We start from the raw sequence: 19,862 nt of genomic DNA on the forward strand, positions 1-19,862 counted from the left end.
GATTTAACCCAATTTGGGTTGAAAATCGGTCTTGATCTTATAACCCAGCAGTGCTGGGTTGGGAACGCGGACGTGAAAGAGAGCACGCACGTCACGTCAACATCCAGGGACATCAGCGAGAGTTGACGGTGTTTTGCGCCGTCTTTAGAGGGAAGCCAGTGAAATTCTGTCTGAAACGTAAGTTATTCAGTGTGTATTTAACAATGTTCATAATAAATAAAACATTTGCTTTACTGTATAATATATATACACGCAAATTTTAGGCTTTCGGTCAGTTGAACTGAGATTACCTAACGACTAAGCGACGGCCGTGCTCCGCCATAACGTAAAATTTTTAAATATTACTTTTGTATATGTTAGATACGGTTTTGATATAGCGGAGTTTACTTAACTAATTTGATTTTGTCAGCACATCCACATAAATTTCCCGCTCTGCTTGTAAGGTACATTTCGTTCAATTCGTTTGACTTAGTTGTACATTCGACAGCAAACGATGTTAATTTACTACGAACATGTAATTTCTTTAATCCTGTAAATGGTTTGATGCAGGCGGGAATGTCTGAGCTCAGCTCAGGCTAAAGGAGGCTTGAAACTAAGCATGTTCGACGGACATTTTCTAAGCATAGTGCTAAGGCCATGGTCAGTGGTTAACTAATGCTGATAGCTTGGTGTGTTATGGTCTTTAATGCTCCTAAAGGTTTTTTAGGTGTTCTGAAGGTAGCTCTAAGGATATTTAACTTTTACACATTTTTGAGTTCTTAATGAGTCTATACCATTTCTTTTTTATTTATTTTTCCTTTTTTCAGATTGGGACCAATATGGCTGAGTACCTTCGTTCAGAAGAGTCCATTGAATTTTCTTATGTTCTCATGCTTGGAGACAACCACTGCTTTCAAGCCTTTGCTATAATAAATGGCACAGCATTTGAGCAAAGTACATTACTTGCTGCAGTGGACGTTTGAAATGTTTTCATATTTTAAATACATATTTTCTTGGAAGTAAATTTGACTTCAGTCACTTTATATCTCAGGATATATTGATGTTTGCACATAATTGTTAATGGGAAAGTTATAAAATGTTTTCCTATTTTTTCCTAATCTTAAATTTGTATTTTCTTAAGTTTTTTTTTTTTTGTTTTTTCAGTCAGTTTGATGCCGTTTCATTATTACTTCTACATATTTTTTCAGTTGATGATTTATATATATCAGGATATGTTAATGTTTATGCACAAATTTGTATTTTAAAGTTAATCTTTCTGACTTCAGTCAGTTAGATGCTTTTTCATTATTACTTCTACATACTTTTATTTTTCCTCTACTCTGCAATTACATTGCAATTGATTCTTACTGATGATTCCTGTATATCTCAGGATATATTAATGTTTATGCATGATGTAAATGTTATGAAAAGTTTTCATATTTCAAATTGTGTTTTTCTAAAGTTAATTTGTCTGACTTCAGTCTGATGCATTGTTACTGACTTCAGTCACAGTGTTTCTGTGATAGTTTGATACATTTTAATAGAAATTGTCTTAATGCTGAGGTGGAGATGGGAAAATGTCTTAAATTCATATGGACACATTTTTTACATGTTTTGTCATAAATAAAATTCCATTACTGAAGTATGTATTCATGTAGAATTGTTTTTATTTTAGTAATTTTAATCACCAAAGTTTCTAGATTAATTTTCTGACCCATTTTGGGTTACATTCAACCCAGCAGTGTAGTCATTTTTAACTAATAGTTGGGTTAAAAATCACAACCCAGCATGCTGGGTTAAACGTGTAACCCAACTTGTTGGGTCAAAATAACCCAGCGTTGGGTTAGTCCCTTTTTTACCCAGCGCTGGGTTACCAAAATAACCCAAATTGGGTTGTTTTTAACCCAGCAGTTTTTAGAGTGTAAATTTAAGTGTTTCCAAAGATTAATCCCACAACAGTAATAAAATAAATGTCTTGCTTTAACATAAATACTGTAGTGAACGGCTCTGGGCGTGGTCGCTCCTTGCGATGTGAACACCGGTGATTAGGATTGGGGGTGGGGGGAGGGGGAGTTATAAAGAGGACGTCTATTTCGGGGGGGGGGGGGGTGTGTTTTTTTGTTCCGTGTTTTGTAGAGAAACTTTGGGGTGCTGGAGAGCTGTCAGCAAACTGTGGTGTGTCCGTCGCCGGTGGTAGACCGGCCGCGGATGAAGCTAGTTAGTTACGGGGGGGGGTATTGTTTTGAAGGATAGGAATCGTGATTTAAAAGGCTGGCAGCACGGTACAGCGGGTTGAGACGACCCCTGTTGATCAAGGAACCCCAACTTCCCCTTCCCTGGAGAATGCGGGGGGGCCGGGTGTGCTTCTTCCCAGGGGAGTAACTGCTTTTAATATTGTATATCTGGAATGAATGAGAGCATGTACGTGTGTATGAATTTTACCCCCGGATTACGGTCGTGAGCAGGAGGGCGGGGTTAGAAGGTGCATCGGGAATGGTTTGTTTGCCGTGTGTAAGGGTTTGCACGAGTGTTGTGATTCTAAGCTTGCTGTGCTGCACACTTGGATTCTGAGTGGAGGGGGGGAATTGCGGTTGTATCATTCCTGGTGAGATGTGTGTTAGCCCTCGGGAAGGGGTTGTAATCCGGAGAATATTTAATAAAGATCTTCTCATATTTTGGCGTCCTTATTTGGCTGGACCTCCCCAGCCTCTTTAAATAAAAAAGGTGGTGGCAGCGAACTTTGGCAAGGTGCTCTAGTGAGCTTACTTGTTACAATACTAAAAGAATAGATCGCTTTAATCGCTATTACAGTTGGGTATGGGCACGCGGTCTTATTTAGAAAACATACAAAAAGAGACGCATATAATGTTTAATCATTCGTTAATTTGTATTTGTCCGGTCCAGGAGGTAAATTTTGGGGATCGTTAAAGTGATAGATCACCTATCTTGATTAAGCCTGATTCGGTTCGTTATATATATTATTAAAAAGTAAATATTAAGTAAGAATGAGAATATGAACAACCATGGGAATTATTTTTACAGTGAAAACAATTGGTATTAATTATATTGTATGTTCTTGAGTAATCGATAAAATCAGTATATGCAAGACATCAATCTGTAATAGTGGAAAATATGTCCAGTTGATATGTCCAGTATGATCTAGGTCTGTGTGGTCAGACACTGTGCAATAAACAGAATTTTTAGGAACATGGCAAATGTTCACATTGCAGCATGGAAGTAGGTTCACTGTCACAACGCTGACCGGGGAAGCAGAGGCGAGAAGACATAGGATCGGGGAAATGCGGGGTTTAATTATTGAGCAAAAGGAACACACACTAGCAGTAAAGCAGAATTACAATACAATGACAGGACTGAAAAGTCCTGCGTATTTTTCTATTCTGAAATTCTGCCATGGCATGCACCAGTATGATGCTGGTGCAACTTTCCCAGGACCCTAGTCAAAAATATCTGCCACTCTGGTCGCGGAAAACAAGCGCTAACGGAAATATATGAAAAACACGGGAGCGGTAGAAGATTTTTGGAAATTTGACGGGAATGGGACGGTACGGGAATGACATCCCACGGGACTGAACGGGATGGGAATGGGTTTTGAAAATTTGGCGGATAAATTGGATGGGAACGGAAACCCTCCAACGCGAATGGGATGGGAACCAAAAACCTTTTCCGTGCCCATCCCTACTGTGAAATTCTCCCACCGGATAGCAACAATCTATTACTAAAATATATTAATAAATTCATTTGGTGGTGAGAAATAATCGACTGTTCAGTATTTATTTTTATGCATGCGGTATTGCAATCTATTTATAGACACTAATTAAGAGTCGTTGGTAGCAGGGGGTACGCGGCTGAGGCTGACATGTCTCAAGGGGTACGTAGCTGGAAAAAGTTTGGGAACCACTGTTTTAAACAGTCCTTTGCTTCTGGATATGTGTGGCTAAATATTAATTATATTGCTGGGTGACTGAGGGGGTAACACTGTTGCCTTGTACTTCCAGGCTCCCATGTCTGCACCGGTGTGTGTCTGCAGTTTGCATGTTATCTTGGTGTGTGTTTGCAGTTTGCATGTTATCCCGGTGTGTGTGCAGTTTGCATGTTATCTTGGTGTGTGATTGCAGTTTGCATGTTATCCCGGTGTGTGTGCAGTTTGCATGTTATCTTGGTGTGCGGTTGCAGTTTGCATGTTATCCTGGTGTGTGTTGCAGTTTGCATGTTATCCCGGTGTGTGTGCAATTTGCATGTTATCCCGGTGTGTGTGCAGTTTGCCTGTTATCCCGGTGTGTTTGCAGTTTGCATGTTATCCCAGTGTGTGTTTGCATGTTATTCCACTTACCATCTCAGGAGCTACTGCACGTTATTCTGACACACCCTTCAGCTTGTTGGTTTGCTGTGTGTCACCCTAGAACGCAATATTCTTCTCCAACTGATTTTAATGACCTGCTGTAAAGCACTCTACTGGCCACTAAGGGGCACACTGGAACTTCATCGGAAAGACCCAAGCTGTTGAATTAGCAGAATTTCCTTTCAGCATGGAACTTGGAGGTTTGCATACAAGGGCATGGAAACCCCCCTACACACAAACACACACAATCCACCTCTCTCCCCAGCTCCTGGCAATTCCTCCCAGATAATAAATCAGAGCAAACAATACGGGGTGTGGTGGGAATCAGAGGAAGGAACACCGAGTGAAGACATAAACACAGCAGCAGAAACGGCAGGTAGAGCAACACAAACCCAGTCAGCACTGAATGTGCGCGCACACATACACACACACACACACACACACACACAGAGGCCGCCTTCTCACTGAGGGTGGAGGCCCTGCTGTCATGGCAACAGATAAACATTAGATACTATGCGGAAGAGCTGCACAAACAGCAAACATCCCAAACCGGTCAAAGCTTCCACTCGTGATTTAATAAAATACTCTCTACTGTGGCTGGATCATGGACAGGCAAGTGAAACATGAAACAAAAACTTGCTAAAACCAAAAGGTTTGGGCAGCAGTGCTGCTGTTTTTTTGACATGAGGGATCTGTTACCTGAAAGAGATCAGCAGTGACCCTGACTGCTTAGGGCAGGGGTGGGCAATCTTCTCTGCAAAGGACCAGTGTGTATGCGGGTTTTCGCTGCAACTCCCTTATTAGATTACTAATTAGAGGACTGATTGGCTGAAGAGTCCTCACACCTGGGTTTGAACAGCTGACCTAAAGATTATCCCAAAAACCTGCATACACATTGGCCCATTTTGGATAAGATTGCCCACCCCTGGCTTAGGGGGTAGCTGGCTTTCCCCACCCATTAGTGCTAGTTGCCATGTTAATGTGCCACTCAACTGCCAATGAATGCAGAGCCGCTGGATGTGATACAACATGTTTAAATGTTAAAACAGAACAGCAACAACAGCAGCATCTGAAAGCAGGCCAATGGAAGCCAGAGGGCAAATGAGAAAACACCTTAGTACGATTGACACTGTGATCGTTAAGGCAGAGTGAGCTGGTGCCCAGGGAGGCATCCAGTAGGGGGCGTTACAACAGCACTCATTCAAGTTACAAAGAGCCTGAGAACCAGCACCAAGGTGAAACAGTTTTAATTGGGTATGGCATGATTCTGGAGGGGGGACTTTGGTATGAACCTAAAGTTCTTTGTTGCTCCCATGCGAGTAAATAAAATTCCAGTGAAGGCCAGCAGGGGCTGCCGGTCAGCATGTCAGTATGAAGTACAGCACTGTACCAGCAGGGGGAGTTGTGAGCTATTAGGGAGAATTGCTCACGCTGACTGTAACAGCCCAGGTGGTAATGACCACGCTCAGAGCTGGCTTCATAAGAAGTGCTCACTAACTCTGCAAAAGCTGTCATTACCACAGGGAGATGTTGGGGAAGAGCAGCACTGCACCAGCAGGGGGAGTCATTAGCGGTTACCAAGAATTGCTCACACTATATAATAGCCCAGGTGCTAACAACCACTCTCAAAGCCGCATAAGAAGCACTCACTAACTCCGCGAAAGCTGTCATTACTACATGGAGATGCTGAGGAAGAGCAGGGCTACTGGCAGACACAAACTGTGGTCTGAACCTGGTCGTGCTCCTTCTGGGACATGATCCCACTATAAATCAGCAGCACTTCCAGCAGATGGTGAGCTTTGCTGCCGTCAGGGCAGCTGTCCATCATTCACATTTCCCACTCTCTGCATGAATGTGTGGATGTGTCCCCCCATTCAGAATAGTCAGACACATTGCAGTCTGCTGCTTTAAGGAGGCCAGCTCGGGGGCCAGTGCCATCCCTACACAGCACTAGGGAGCACAACCGTTTCTGTACACTGCAGCACCTGGTCCTGTGCTCCTCTGCTCTCCTGAAGGAACAAGCAGCTCATTTTCACTTTCCTGTCATTCTGTGAACTGAATGAACAACGAGGTCAGCTTGGAAATTCGCAGCATTCCTCAAACACTAGTCATAGTAGCCGGAGATTAGCTGCTTACCTGCACCTGACAAACGAGTCCCGCTGAGAAATGTGGAAATGGCTGCCCTTAATTCTTTATGAGCACTGCGTTCAGTGTTTCATGGTTTTTGTTGGACTGCACCCCCACCCCCGTTAGGGCAGCAGAACGGCCTGAGACCTCAGCACGGGAGCGGCCCGACAGCTGGAATATGGGCTCTGCTGCCAGCCAAGGTCAGCAGAAGGGCCCCCGAGAGGAGAAACCAAACACTTTTACTTAAAAAGCTACGATGTCTGGCAGTGCTTGTAAAGCAGGACCATACTCATGCAGAGCAGGTTCAGGAATAAAAAAAATAACTTTAAAAAGTGAAGTGAAATGTGAACTGATTTCACACAAATTGTGCCAAATCCTGCTTTTGACAAAGAGCAGCTCCACAGCCTGCTACAGACACACATGCCACCGGTTCTGTTTGTTCTGTCAGGCTCTGCCTGCCCGTACCCGGAAGGAGAGGTGGACTGATGGGGGATCTGCCCGCAGCTGCCTTGGCTTGCGGTGCACTTCCACTCGCCATCTCAGGAGCTACTGCACGCTATTCTTACACAGCCTGTTGTTTTGCTGTATATCACCCTAGAACACAATATTCTTCTCCACCAGACTTCAGTAGGCACTGGTCTCTGATTCCTTGCCGGTGCTTGATGTCCAAACAAGCCTGCAGGGCTTCTTCAGACAAGGGCACCGTCTCCACATTTATGATCCGCTCCACCTGCCCAGAACTTGCTCTGTCGCCCAAAAGTGCCGAAATGCCACAAGCAACTCCCCACAAGTAAACAGTAATTTTAACATATTTCACACTAATGATGTGTGGATAAGAGGTGCCTGATAGTGTCTGTCATTAATCACAGCAGTCAGCTAAGCACACACACATGCACAAGAACCTAAACACTAAGGTTTGTCACTTTGTAGAGGATTTCCTGGAAACTGTGCATCATCAACAACCAGTCCTTTCTGTGATGGAGAACATACCAGATCCAAGCAAACAAAACTCAAACAATGAGAGGACAGAGTGGAACAAGATGAACCGGAAAGCTCTGTATACAAGTGTGTGTGTGAATGTGTGTGTGTGAACCTAATGTTCGCCACAATGTAATAAAAACCTGTAATTTTGATGGTTGTGGGGTCCATTTCTCAGGTCCCTACAAAGATCTGTGAATGCTATCAAAAAACTAAAAATACCAAATGTCAGGTAGTCTGGTGGTAAGTATGGTTAGGGTTAGGGCTGGGTAGGGTCGTCATGTTGGGATTAGGGTTTTCCCCAAAGAAATGAATGGAGAGTCCCCACAAAGATATAATTACAAACCTCTGTGTGTGTGTGTGTGTGTGTGTGTGTGTGTGCGCGCTCACCCTGTGGTATAAAGTTGTTGCACACATTGGTTTGCTATGTACCTGAGAACTACAGACAGGGATTAGACATCCCTCTGTATCTTAGCCTGTAGTCTGTACTGATCAAACCCAGCCTAGCAATGGATCCATACTGGAATCCCTAGCAGCCATGTAGGCAGCACAGGGTACATGCCAAAGATTCCTGTGAAGCTTAACCCGCAACAACTATAAATGTCAGTGACAGAAAAGGAATGAAGGTAGCAGAGCGGCTGAAGGGCTGGAGCTTTGCTCTAAGGCTGGCAGGTGCAGCCCACTGGAGGAACACGTTCTGCCATAATTAATGTGCTAAAAGGCCAGCTTTGATACATGACTAAATATGGAATGGTGATAAATGTAAGGCTGTGCAGGTATACAGTCTATCACATAACGCCATCAACTAACAACCATATAGACTACTAACACCATCATGACCACCTTCATCATTAGCATCACTGTGATGCTGCAAAGCAAGCTCTGTGAACTCTGTAGAAATGAGTAATAGCTCTCAACTCAAGCCCCAGACGGCGACTCCCAATGAAAACGTAATGGTGAGCTGCTTGTGTTCACAAACAGCCTCCATTGTTCTCATAAAAATCGTCTGTCACCACATTCTGACAGAACAAGGAAAATCCTCCAGTCTCATAACGTGCCTTTACGTGTCTACCAGTCACACGCAGATGCTTATAAACACTTCCTCTTTTCATACACACACACACAAACCAGTGGAGTCTCAAATGATCCACAGAAGAGCTAGGAATGATGGAATGTTTCAAATTTTGGAGACAGGTTGGGTGGGGAGAGGGATTTTGTCCATGAGCTGCCTTCTCTCAGTGTCCTCCTCACCCCCAGGAGATAAGTCGTTGAATTGCACCTGGCACAAACATAGGATATGAAGGAACGTGTTGCAGCGGCTCCGAGTCAGGCGGGGAATTACAGGAAGACATGCGCGAACACAAACACACACGTCAGCACGCACAAGAAGGCCGCGGGCTAGCCGGGTCAGGGCTGCAGTGAGAGACACGCCCAGCATGCAAATCACACGGACACACAGCGCACCCACACAGCACTTCAGCTGGTGCTGGATTGTCCATTAAACTCCAGGTGTCAAACTCCTGGCAATTTATCACCAGAATACAGGGCATATCCTTGCTATGCGACCTGTGTAATCTCACCTAAGCCTATGCCTTTAACAGACCTCCAGAGTCAGCATGGAACAGGGGAAGTACGGCTCCCAAAGCTGGTCTTCATCTTGGCTGTCAATGATCAGAGAAGTGATGTGCAAAATGACTCCATGGGGATCCAAAGTCCCTGGCAGTCCTGTCCATTTCTCCATAATGAGCAGTCCAGCTGGCTCCCGTAACATTACCCAGAACCTTTCTCTCTATACCTGTCGGTGTATTTGACATGCCCCACAACTATTTCTTGTTGGAAACCACAGAAATTCCAACAGCCAGTGTCACTTTCACTCCTAGCCCTGCAGCACTGGTGTTCTTCTCTGTTCATATTCTACTCCAGGCTCGAGGCAGTGGGACATAAGGATTGAACTGGTATTTGGTGACATTTCACCTTTATGAAACATGGGCAAATAACAACTCTGAAGTAAAGAAATGAGAAACGAGGCTTCAAGTACCAAAGAAAGAGGGAAGACTGGTACACGGATGATTGCAGCAGTATATTCCAAACACGTTACCTACCACATCATTCCCCACTGCTGCTTGTCCCCACGGATGTAATCTGGTTATCGGTTAACAGGGTGAGTGACAGCACACAACTTGGGCTTGGAAGCCTCACTGTTCTAAACCCAAGGATCCTCAGAATACCTGAACAAGCAAGACTGAAATTCCTGCCAAGGCTATTTGGAAGGCACATGCGGTCTACCAGCTGTGCAGAGCACATTTACTCCTGGCTCAGCCTGTGACTGCGGTTCTATCCAATGAAATTCCACCCAGACTAGGCAGCTATGAAATCAACTGATAAACAACTGAGTGGTACTCAAACTTTGAAATGGGAATATTAACAACTGGCTTTCATTGGAAATATTTATTATTTATTCATGCATACAAGCCACATGTAACTCATTTCATATCTCCAGCGGGACACCCCCAAGTTGTAGCTTCAGGAAGGTAGCACCATCCCACTGGTGAAGAACAGGACCAAAGCATCTGAATGCCTTTCTGATCACAACCCGAGCAAGAACATGCCCAGACCTGGCACCTTAGCCTCGGCACACCTTGCCTGCAGAAGCTCACGTCTGCACATGCCCTGGTCATATGACCTAACTCACAGTACTCACTGTTTCCATAACCCTCTGGAAAGGAAACTCAGACATAGTTTTTGCATAACTATAACCACTTCTGTGCGAGGGCTAAAGAGTAGTGTGCTAGATCTTCCGACAGACACACAATGATCCCAGTTCACACTAATTCACATGCTTCCTTCTGAAAATCTGGAAACAAGTAGCCACTCTTGTATTCCACAGAACAACAGAAACTGAAACATCACTATTCCGTCAGCCATTTATTCCACTCAGTATCACTGCAGCCTGGGTGCTCTGGTCTCACAGGGAACATCTGTGATGAACAGCTTTCCCACAGCAAAGCTTGAATTTGTGCTCAGTGAAACAAACACAGACTAAAGACAACTCAAACATCATCTGTGTAAACATTACAGAAGGGGAAGGTCTCTCTGAAAAGTCTTAGCAAAGAACTTCAATATGTAACTGGAAGGGCTTTACAGCTGTGAAATTTACCCTAAACAGATACAGTATTGTTGGAATGTTCAACATGCCTAGTTATAAGGAAAACAAAGTCGAGCATGAGACTCATTCTTTGCTGCTGACAGAAGGTGTTCTGAGGTGTCACTGACATCCTCTGCTTTGGTCCTTCTGTTAGTGTTTTGACGTAAAACCCCACATGAACGCCAGTAAAGGAAAATCTTTCTGCTGATGGTCCCTTATGGAGGCAGCATGAAGCTCCCTGCAGGCCTTTGGGAGCTTTGCTACATGCAGGCCACAGAACCAGGCCATCCATTCAACGAGGCTGTGATTCTGCTCCCAGACCGAAGCACCGGGCAGGTGCATAGTGTGACCTAATCAGGGGGTGGGATGCTGTATCACTGCTTGCTCCTCCACTCTTTTCTGTCCTGTATTTAGAACTGAGACTAAGACATGCAAAGTTTCAGGATGCGGGTAGCTAACCAGAGCAGTTTTAGGTCACATCTCTACCCCAACTGGCAGTGTGTCTCAGTTAGGAGCCACATGCTTGGGAGGTGTGGAGTGATGCTTAGGCTTAGGTTTAGGCTTAGGCTTAGGCTTAGGCTTAACTGTCACAATGAGCTGCACTGCACTTTACCTGTAACCCTGGTCACATGAAAGCCCTTGAGGTGCCCTTTTAGCATAATACATGGATCTCATAATGTAATATTTGAAAAGTAAACGGCTCTGATAATACACATTAACTGAGTAGTTAAAAATCTCATTATGTGTGATGCCATACTATTGTCTGGTTGAAGACAGGAAGAGGGCCATTGTTGCTGAAGTTACTGCTTTCCTGTTATCTGTGATGCATAGAGGAAAAGTGGACTGGACTTCCTCCAGGGTTCAAGACACACAGACCCAAGGCTTTGCCTGTACTCACACATCCCATGGCACACTTCATGGAGTGACTTTAGCAGTTATAAACTTAAATATTCAAAGAACTGATGGAAAACATATTTAAGATCCAACCCACACTGTCAGCTGAAACCGGGAGATGATTGGGCCTTGGTAACTACTGTAAAACTTGTTCCCATGCTTCCAGGGCCCCCACCTCACCAAATACTACATCTGCAGATTTTTCAGAGCTCAGGCCTTGTCCACACATGCATGAGTATTTTTTAAAACTTAGCTTTTTCTATGTGATTTTCAGAGATTCTGTTTTCAGTGTTGATGTATAGACAGAGTTTTTGGCTTGTAACGTCAGATTTTGCACCATTATCTACTTTGTTTGACGTCAGAATGTACGCCATTCACTGTTTACATTAAGTGAGTTTTTTCGCATTTTCATGTAGATGGAGATTTTTTTTTTTAAACAGTGTTTGTATGGATGGGATCTTTTTAATAACAGAGGAGGAGAAACACCAATTATAAAAAGACCCTTGTACGTGTGGACAAGGTCTCAGAAACAATCTGTACTTGGCCTGTGTGATTTGGCTCTGCATCTGAGACTATGAATATGACACTGAACAGGCTTCTGATTCTACTGTATCTAAACCACACTACAGCCTGGGCAAGAGCGAGACGGTCTAATGATGGAGAGCTGTGGTGTCCTGCTGGCTACCTGACATCATGGGGCCGTCAGAGGTATCTCTCAGACAGCACCCCATTCTTTCTCTCCTTAACTTCCTGTTATAAAGAGCACAGTCTCTGCCCATCTACGGGACTCTTCACCATGACCTTGAGAGCACTTTCCTAACCTGACACAGAGGGTGCAAAGGCAAGGATGTCTGACTGAAAACACAGAGTCACTTAGCCATTTGCAGCTGGAATGGGGCTGCTGCACAGGCTGACCCTATGTGACGTTCAAAGAGCACTGGGCTAGTCAGGGTAGCTTGCTGGCGCAGTGTAGCCCCTTCTGCCCTCCAGCAAGTGATCAGGTACCATAGCAGATCAGACGGAGAAGCCGGGGCTCAGTTTAGGAGGAAGGTGGGTGCAGAGTGTGGTAACATTTCACCTTCAAACTCTGCATCACTTTGCACAAACTACATACCAGTTTTTCGCCGCAGCCCAAACCGTTAATAAGCATGCAGGCCAAACACTCTAAACCAAGCAGGACTGCTAGCAAGTCACGGAAATGCACACCGGCAGGGCATGAAGCTGAAATGAAAGTGCAGACTTGTACATTTGGAAAGGTCATGACCTTGCTGGTGACCTTCAGCCAGACCCCCGCTGCGGTGCTGCACACTGCTCTTCTTCTTCTTCCTCCTCTTCCTTTTGCCCTTGATCCAGCTGAAGGCCCGGATGATGGAGCCAATACGTGGCTTCCTGCTTCGGTTCGCCTGTTTCACCTGGGCCACCACCTGTGCCACATCCTGGGGGACAAGGTCCCCACCAGTACTTCGGAATGACATCCCAGCACGTGTTGGTTTGGCGCTATCCTAGGGCCTGCGGGAAACGACAGGAAATTATGCCTTTAGTGCCATTTGCTCGAGTACAGGTTCATTTGAATGCTTCTTTTCACATATGCCATCTTAGCCTCGGCACTCTCTTTTGGCACACAAACACACATACACACACACACACACAGACACACACATGCACACATAGACACACACATACACACACACTCACACAAACACACAGAGGGTCTGGTCATTCATGGAGTGCCCCGGGAGCACTTCAGTGGGCTAAGGACCCAGCAGACATGTGACTATTCTCCCAAGGCTCATACCAGGTACATACCAGGCTCATACCAGCAACCTGCTGATCAAAGGTACAGAGACCCAGCTCACTGAGCCACACACTGCCCCCTAAAGACAGAAAAAAGCATAGCTTTTCCAGGGTTCCACATGCCTACTGCCCCCACACTCCCCCCCCAAAAGTCTTGCTGCACCTGTCATCAATACACAGTTTCTCTCCTGAATCCTACTGCAGTGTGAAACTAGCACGGCACCTTTAATTACTGAATAAACAGTCATAGCACAAATGGTTCCACCCGGGCAAGTGAACAAACCAACCTTGCCTGGGCTTCACCCTGTACAAAATACTGCCCCATGACTCTGATGGGGCCTGAGTTTTCCTGCATTTCACATTCTTTGTTTCTGCATCTGCATCTGTTAGATGCAGATAAACTCTCAGCTCAGTATACCAACAGTCACTACAGACACTACTGTCACCACAGAGCATATAGGCGAGTGACCACCAACAGAATGCACAGGCGAGCGACTTCCAGCATAATGCACAGGTGAATGACCTCCATCACAATACATAGGCAAGCGACCTCCAGCAGAATACACAGGCGAGCGACCTCCAGCATAATACCCAGGTGAGCGACCTCCAGCAGAATACACTGGCGAGTGACCTCCAGCAGAATATACAGGCGAGCGACCTCCAGCAGAATACACAGGCGAGCGACCTCCAGCATAATACCCAGGCGAGCGACCTCCAGCATAATACCCAGGTGAGCGACCTCCAGCAGAATACACTGGCGAGTGACCTCCAGCAGAATATACAGGCGAGCGACCTCCAGCAGAATACACAGGCGAGCGACCTCCAGCATAATACCCAGGCGAGCGACCTCCAGCATAATACCCAGGCGAGCGACCTTCAGCAGAATGCACAGGCGAGTGACCTCCAGCAGAATACACAGGCGAGCAACGTCCAGTAGAATACAAAGGCCAGCGACCTCCAGCAGAATACACAGGTGAGCAACCTCCAGCAGAATACACAGGCGAGCGACCTCCAGCAGGATGCACAGGCAAACGACCTCCAGCAGAATGTATAGGCGAGTGACCTCCAGCAGAATGCACAGGGGAGTGATCTCCAGCAGAATAAGCAAGCAACCTCCAGCTGAATGCACAGGCGAGTGACCTCCAGCAGAATACACAGGCGAGCAACGTCCAGCAGAATACAAAGGCCAGCGACCTCCAGCAGAATACACAGGTGAGCGACCTCTAGCAGAATAAGCAAGCAACCTCCACCTGAATGCACAGGCGAGTGACCTCCAGCAGAATGCACAGGTGAGCAACCTCTGGCAGAACAGCCAAGCGACCTCCAGCAGAATGCACAGGCGAGCGACCTCCAGCAGAATACACAGGTGAGCGACCTCTAGCAGAATAAGCAAGCAACCTCCACCTGAATGCACAGGCGAGTGACCTCCAGCAGAATGCACAGGTGAGCAACCTCTGGCAGAACAGCCAAGCGACCTCCAGCAGAATGCACAGGCAAGTGACCTCCAGCAGAATACACAGGCGAGCAACGTCCAGCAGGATAAAAGGGCCAGCGACCTCCAGCAGAATACACAGGTGAGCGACCTCTAGCAGAATAAGCAAGCAACCTCCACCTGAATGCACAGGCGAGCGACCTCCAGCAGAATACACAGGTGAGCAACAGGCGAGCGACCTCCAGCAGAATGCACAGGTGAGCAACTTCTGGCAGAACAGCCAAGCGACCTCCAGCAGAATGCACAGGCGAGCGACCTCCAGCAGAATGCACAGGCGAGCGACCTCCAGCAGAATACACAGGTGAGCAACCTCTGGCAGAACAGCCAAGCGACCTCCAGCAGAATGCACAGGCGAGCGACCTCCAGCAGAATACACAGGTGAGCAACCTCTGGCAGAACAGCCAAGCGACCTCCAGCAGAATGCACAGGCGAGCGACCTCCAGCAGAATGCACAGGTGAGCAACCTCTGGCAGAACAGCCAAGCGACCTCCAGCAGAATGCACAGGCGAGCGACCTCCAGCAGAATGCACAGGCGAGTGACCTCCAACAGAATACACAGGCGAGCGACCTCCAGCAGAATACACAGGCGAGCGACCTCCAGCAGAATGCACAGGTGAGCGATCTCTAGCAGAACTGCCAAGCAACTGTCAGCATGGAATTTTTAAGTGATGCTTCTTAATATTTGAGTAATTGAGTTTAATGCAGTAATCATGACAGCGCTATGAGTACAGCAGTAATTGGACAATGGACTGCCAAACCTACACTACACACATTAACTTAACACAACTGCAAGGGGTTCCTGGTGTTCAGGTGATTGGGACAACCACCTTCCTGAAGACTCTGTCTACCTTTCAGCGTATGCCATCATTCACGGCACCATGAAGCCTTACCCTAAGGAAATAACATCGAATAATAAAGAAAGGCAAGCTAAACTGGGCAGACAAACCAAGTTTTCAAAAAATCTAGCAGACTTCCGGTTTGTTAAGGAGACTGTGGAGTGTCAGAAGACACACTGGGGCTTTCAGACCACCCCTGACTTCCCTAAAACTGCTCATTGTGCTGAGAATGCTTCTCCAGCAGTTCTAGATGGGGGACACAGCTTCCAAAAGTGGACAAAAGCTATACATGTCCATTAAGTCCCTTTATGAGAAATGTCTCAACTTTACAGCTTCATGTGACTGTTTCATTTTTCCTACTGAAAAACAGCACTTATGTGACCGGACAGAATCTAAAAACAAGTGGTGCTACCATAGCAACCCTCCTGCTCTATGTGCACACATGCCCAAGGAACCACACCCTTCCCTTCAAACATTCTGTATAACCACTCCCACAATGCAGCTAATACTTCATACTCCTGTTCCCTCAGACTCTGGCTTTTCAGTCACAGTAACTCCCTAACACAAGCTCCACAGCACACTGAACAGCACAGCATTTGAGTCAGCACCAGTCAGCATGACCAAGTCTTTCAGAGCTACGTCACTCTTCCCCAGGCCTTGTGGCAACCTAAGGAGCGGTCAGCACTCAGATGAGCCTGCACATCATTTTGTTATCCAAAGCCAGTCAGCTTACATTTATTAGCTATGAACCTCCATTTAGCCACAACACCGCCTGCTGCCCTCAATGCTACAGCTCACACTCCTCAGGTACCCTCTTCTACCTGAGGACTCTTTGCACCGTGGGAAACTCAATATACAAACACACCTCTGGATCTGTTGTTTCCCATGAGGACAGTTTCTTGCTAAACTGCCTCATGTAGACACTGCTTTCTTTCACTGACAGTATAAAACACTGCATTTTGTTACCATTGTTCTAAGAACAAACCAATAAAAAAGTTAGTTTTCACAAAATGCTCAACTTGAAAACAAACAGCAGCACATTGCACGTTGTGACTTTTCTGGGAGTATCTGGAGAAGAATATTACATCAGACATCCCTTTAGGCTTTTGGATTAAGGAAGGTAGTTCCCAGGTTTGACTGGTAATCTTTGTCTTAGGAAAGCGTTACTAACATTGGGACTAGAGCTATCAACCCTCTTCTGCAATAAAGGCCTGTGGTACTTCGGGGCCAGAGTCTGCTCTCCCCCCACCGGGCTGCCCGGCCCATGACAGCCGACACCACACAGGGTCCAGCCTGCTCTCCCCCCACCGGGCTGCCCGGCCCATGACAGCCGACACCACACAGGGTCGGGCCTGCTCTTCCCCCACGCCACACGGGACCTCAGACTGTGATCAGCATAAAGATGTGGTCGTTGTGAAGAAATGTGGAGATGTGATTAGTGCACAGACATAAGGAGCAAGGCTAGGTGTAGAGATGTGGACATGGTTCAGAAATAAGGAGCAGGGGTCAGTGTGGAAATGTGGTCAGAGTGCAGAAATAAGGAGCAGGGGTCAGTGTGAAAATGTGGTCAGAGTGCAGAAATAAGGAGCAGGGGTCAGTGTGGAACTGTGGTCAGAGTGCAGAAATAAGGAGCAGGGGTCAGTGTGGAGATGTAGTCAGAGTGCAGAAATAAGGAGCAGGGGTCAGTGTGGAAATATGGTCAGAGTGCAGAAAAAAGGAGCAGGGGTCATTGTGGAAATGTGGTCAGAGTGCAGAAATAAGGAGCAGGGGTCAGTGTGGAGATGTGGCCAGAGTGCAGAAATAAGGAGCAGGGGTCAGTGTGGAGATGTGGACAGCATGGAGAAATGGGGAGCAGATTTGGACAATGTGGTCAATTTTCAGAAACAGCTTCACCTTCTGCTAGTCATATCATCATTCAACCTGTTAATCAGTCAAAGTTGCACTCAGTATTTTGCTTAGAGACAATGATTTGTCAAAAATACTGACTGGCACTGTAAGCTGGATGGGCCGCAATGGGGGGCGGGGGGGGGGGGGGTCCCAGGGACTGCCGTATTTTCTCTACGTTTGTTAATCAATAGCCAGATGAATAGGTTTAGATAAAGATGTCTATGCCAGCGTCACTGATTATTGACTGAAAGCTGCTTTGAGGTTACTCTCTCGCCATTTTCCTCTCACAGTACAATTGCACAAGGTCCATTTATATCAGTCATTCCATGTGATTTACCAACACCGAGCCCTGCCTAGGTGAGCCACCTTTCGTAATTACAACACTCACAATGCACATTCAAAGTTGGGTTGAGGGCTGAATCTCGCGCATGAGACTTTTAAGATACTCCAAAAGCTCTAGAGATGTTTGTTCTGCGCCTGCACCCAGGGACCCAGGTGTAAACCCAGGACACGCCTGCCAATACGCGGTGCCCACACTGGCCGCGTGTGGATCAGTCAGCTTCAGCTTGACATATAGGTGGGGCTCTGTTTCCTGTTGTCAGTGTTTCTAAAGAATTGTTTACTGTCTTCTCAAAGGCAGACAGAAAAAAACATCCCTTTCCCTTTACAGTTTTTAACAGAAACTAAATGTTAACTTGATATTAAAAAGTCTTATACTTGGAAACAATTAGCCTACTTCTACGGTTTCTGTAGCACTGACCAACTTTGTACTACTGCATTGCCTCGTTTAATTTTTATATTCATTTTATTTAATTTTATCAGCAAAACCAGACTGTTCAGTACATTATTACTTCAATTATCCTCAAAATCCAAAACGCAGTGTACAAAAAATATTGACTATTAAAAAAAGCTTTCTGTGAATGTATGTAGCTGAGTGTATGTTCCTGAATGTACATGTACCTGAGTGTATATACCTGAATGTATATGTACCTGAGTGTATGCACCTAAATCTATGTACCTTTCTCCTCGGTGCGCTGAATTTGTGCAGATGCAGAGCTTCGCTTGCGAACAGAAAGTCTTCTTCATCCGCTTGGCGCAGTTATACGCGCTTCTGAATGTCGCTCCATGACGGACTGTGTGCCATTCGCAGTTCCAGGTAAATCATTCCCGCAAAATGACCGCTTAAACATCGGAAAGTTAAGAGACAAGCCAAGCTTCCATCTTTAACCGAAAGACCTACTGCCATTTACATCCTTTTGCTTTATGGAACAGAGAGGAAAGAAAAACCGAGGACGATGTTAATCACTTACCCGTCGGTGTCTGGACAGGTGAAGACACGACAAGTCACTCAGGAAACTCTCGTCTTACCTTCGGTGTCGCTTTAGCGCCATCTAGGAGCAGGGGCAAAACTGGCACCCAAAGGGACCAGATTTCCCACGTCCGATTAGGCTTAATAACAATGTATTTATGAGTAAAGTGTACATAAATATTTTGCTACGCCTGCCTTTGTTCATTCTTAGAATAAACGGACACGGGCACAGTTTCAAAACAATGCATTAGAAATATCGAATGACTTACATGACACCATTTTGATTTTATTAGCGGAAGGTTTTACCAACAGTGACATACAATTGAGAAAGCAGGGTCAGCCAGTGCTTGGAGTAACTGCGGGTTAGGGATCTTGGTCAGGAGCCCAGCGGCCAGATTACATTAATTGCCAGCCTTATGATTTGAACTGGTGACCTTCTAATCACATAAACGTGTCCAGACGCGCAGAGCCAAACACCACCAGCAAATTTTAGCGCTTGAAGTTCAAAGACCGTCGAGAATAATCAGTCTTTTTATTCAGAGTATTTAGGGTATAAACGGTGTTAAACTATATAGTCACAGACATACTTCGCGCTGGGTGAGAGCGATCCTACTGCACATTTGACGCATCCGTTAAATTCCTTAATATAACCCGCTGTTGACAAAAACGGACGCCGTTAATGTGAAGTCCGGACCCGACGGCACGTCCAAGGGGAAAGTGAGTTTTTTCTTTTTTCATGAAATTTGTATGTATTTTAGGGAATAGGTGAGGGGGTACGGTATTTAGTACCCTATGCCTTTCACTGCTTCAGTTTACTAATAAGCACTAAGACTCGCTTCGGGCGCTTTCTCCGCTGCTCGCTGAGATGCTTCCCAAACCTCTATGGAACTTTGATACAAGCAAGATGCGATAACCGATTATCCCCTAATGGAAACAATCGGGCCAATAACTTGCCAGCCATCCACCACTTTACACAAGTTGTGTTATGATCATATCGCTGAAGTTTGCTTGATCCCTTTCGCGTTTTGCGGCTCATACCGTCGCCCCCTCGGAAGCATGCC

At 45.9% G+C, this 19,862-nt stretch overlaps 1 protein-coding gene and 1 long non-coding RNA gene across 4 annotated transcripts in view; one reads left to right on the forward strand and one right to left on the reverse strand.

Moving 5' to 3' along the window:
• LOC140578333 (uncharacterized) overlaps positions 1–1,624 on the forward strand; it is a 20,443-nt gene extending 18,819 nt beyond the window's left edge. The window contains exons 3-4 of one of the 2 annotated variants that reach the window (XR_011982435.1): positions 49–177; positions 807–1,624. This is a non-coding gene — a long non-coding RNA (uncharacterized lncRNA). The remainder of the gene's footprint in view (positions 1–48; positions 178–806) is intronic. The other variant, XR_011982437.1, reaches the window with a different exon arrangement.
• The window catches only part of LOC111833048 (uncharacterized), a 26,853-nt gene extending 7,965 nt beyond the window's left edge, over positions 1–18,888 (reverse strand). Inside the window, exons 1-2 of one of the 2 annotated variants that reach the window (XM_023790955.2) lie at positions 18,511–18,888; positions 12,748–12,992 (exon numbers count right to left, since the gene is read on the reverse strand). In XM_023790955.2, the coding sequence (XP_023646723.2) occupies positions 12,748–12,958 (211 nt within the window). In that variant the 5' untranslated portion in view covers positions 12,959–12,992; positions 18,511–18,888. The remainder of the gene's footprint in view (positions 1–12,747; positions 12,993–18,510) is intronic. The other variant, XM_023790956.2, reaches the window with a different exon arrangement.
• Between the last annotated feature and the right edge of the window lie 974 nt (positions 18,889–19,862).

The sequence above is a fragment of the Paramormyrops kingsleyae genome, chromosome 14 (genome assembly GCF_048594095.1).
Source record: "Paramormyrops kingsleyae isolate MSU_618 chromosome 14, PKINGS_0.4, whole genome shotgun sequence".
Taxonomy (NCBI): domain Eukaryota; kingdom Metazoa; phylum Chordata; class Actinopteri; order Osteoglossiformes; family Mormyridae; genus Paramormyrops; species Paramormyrops kingsleyae.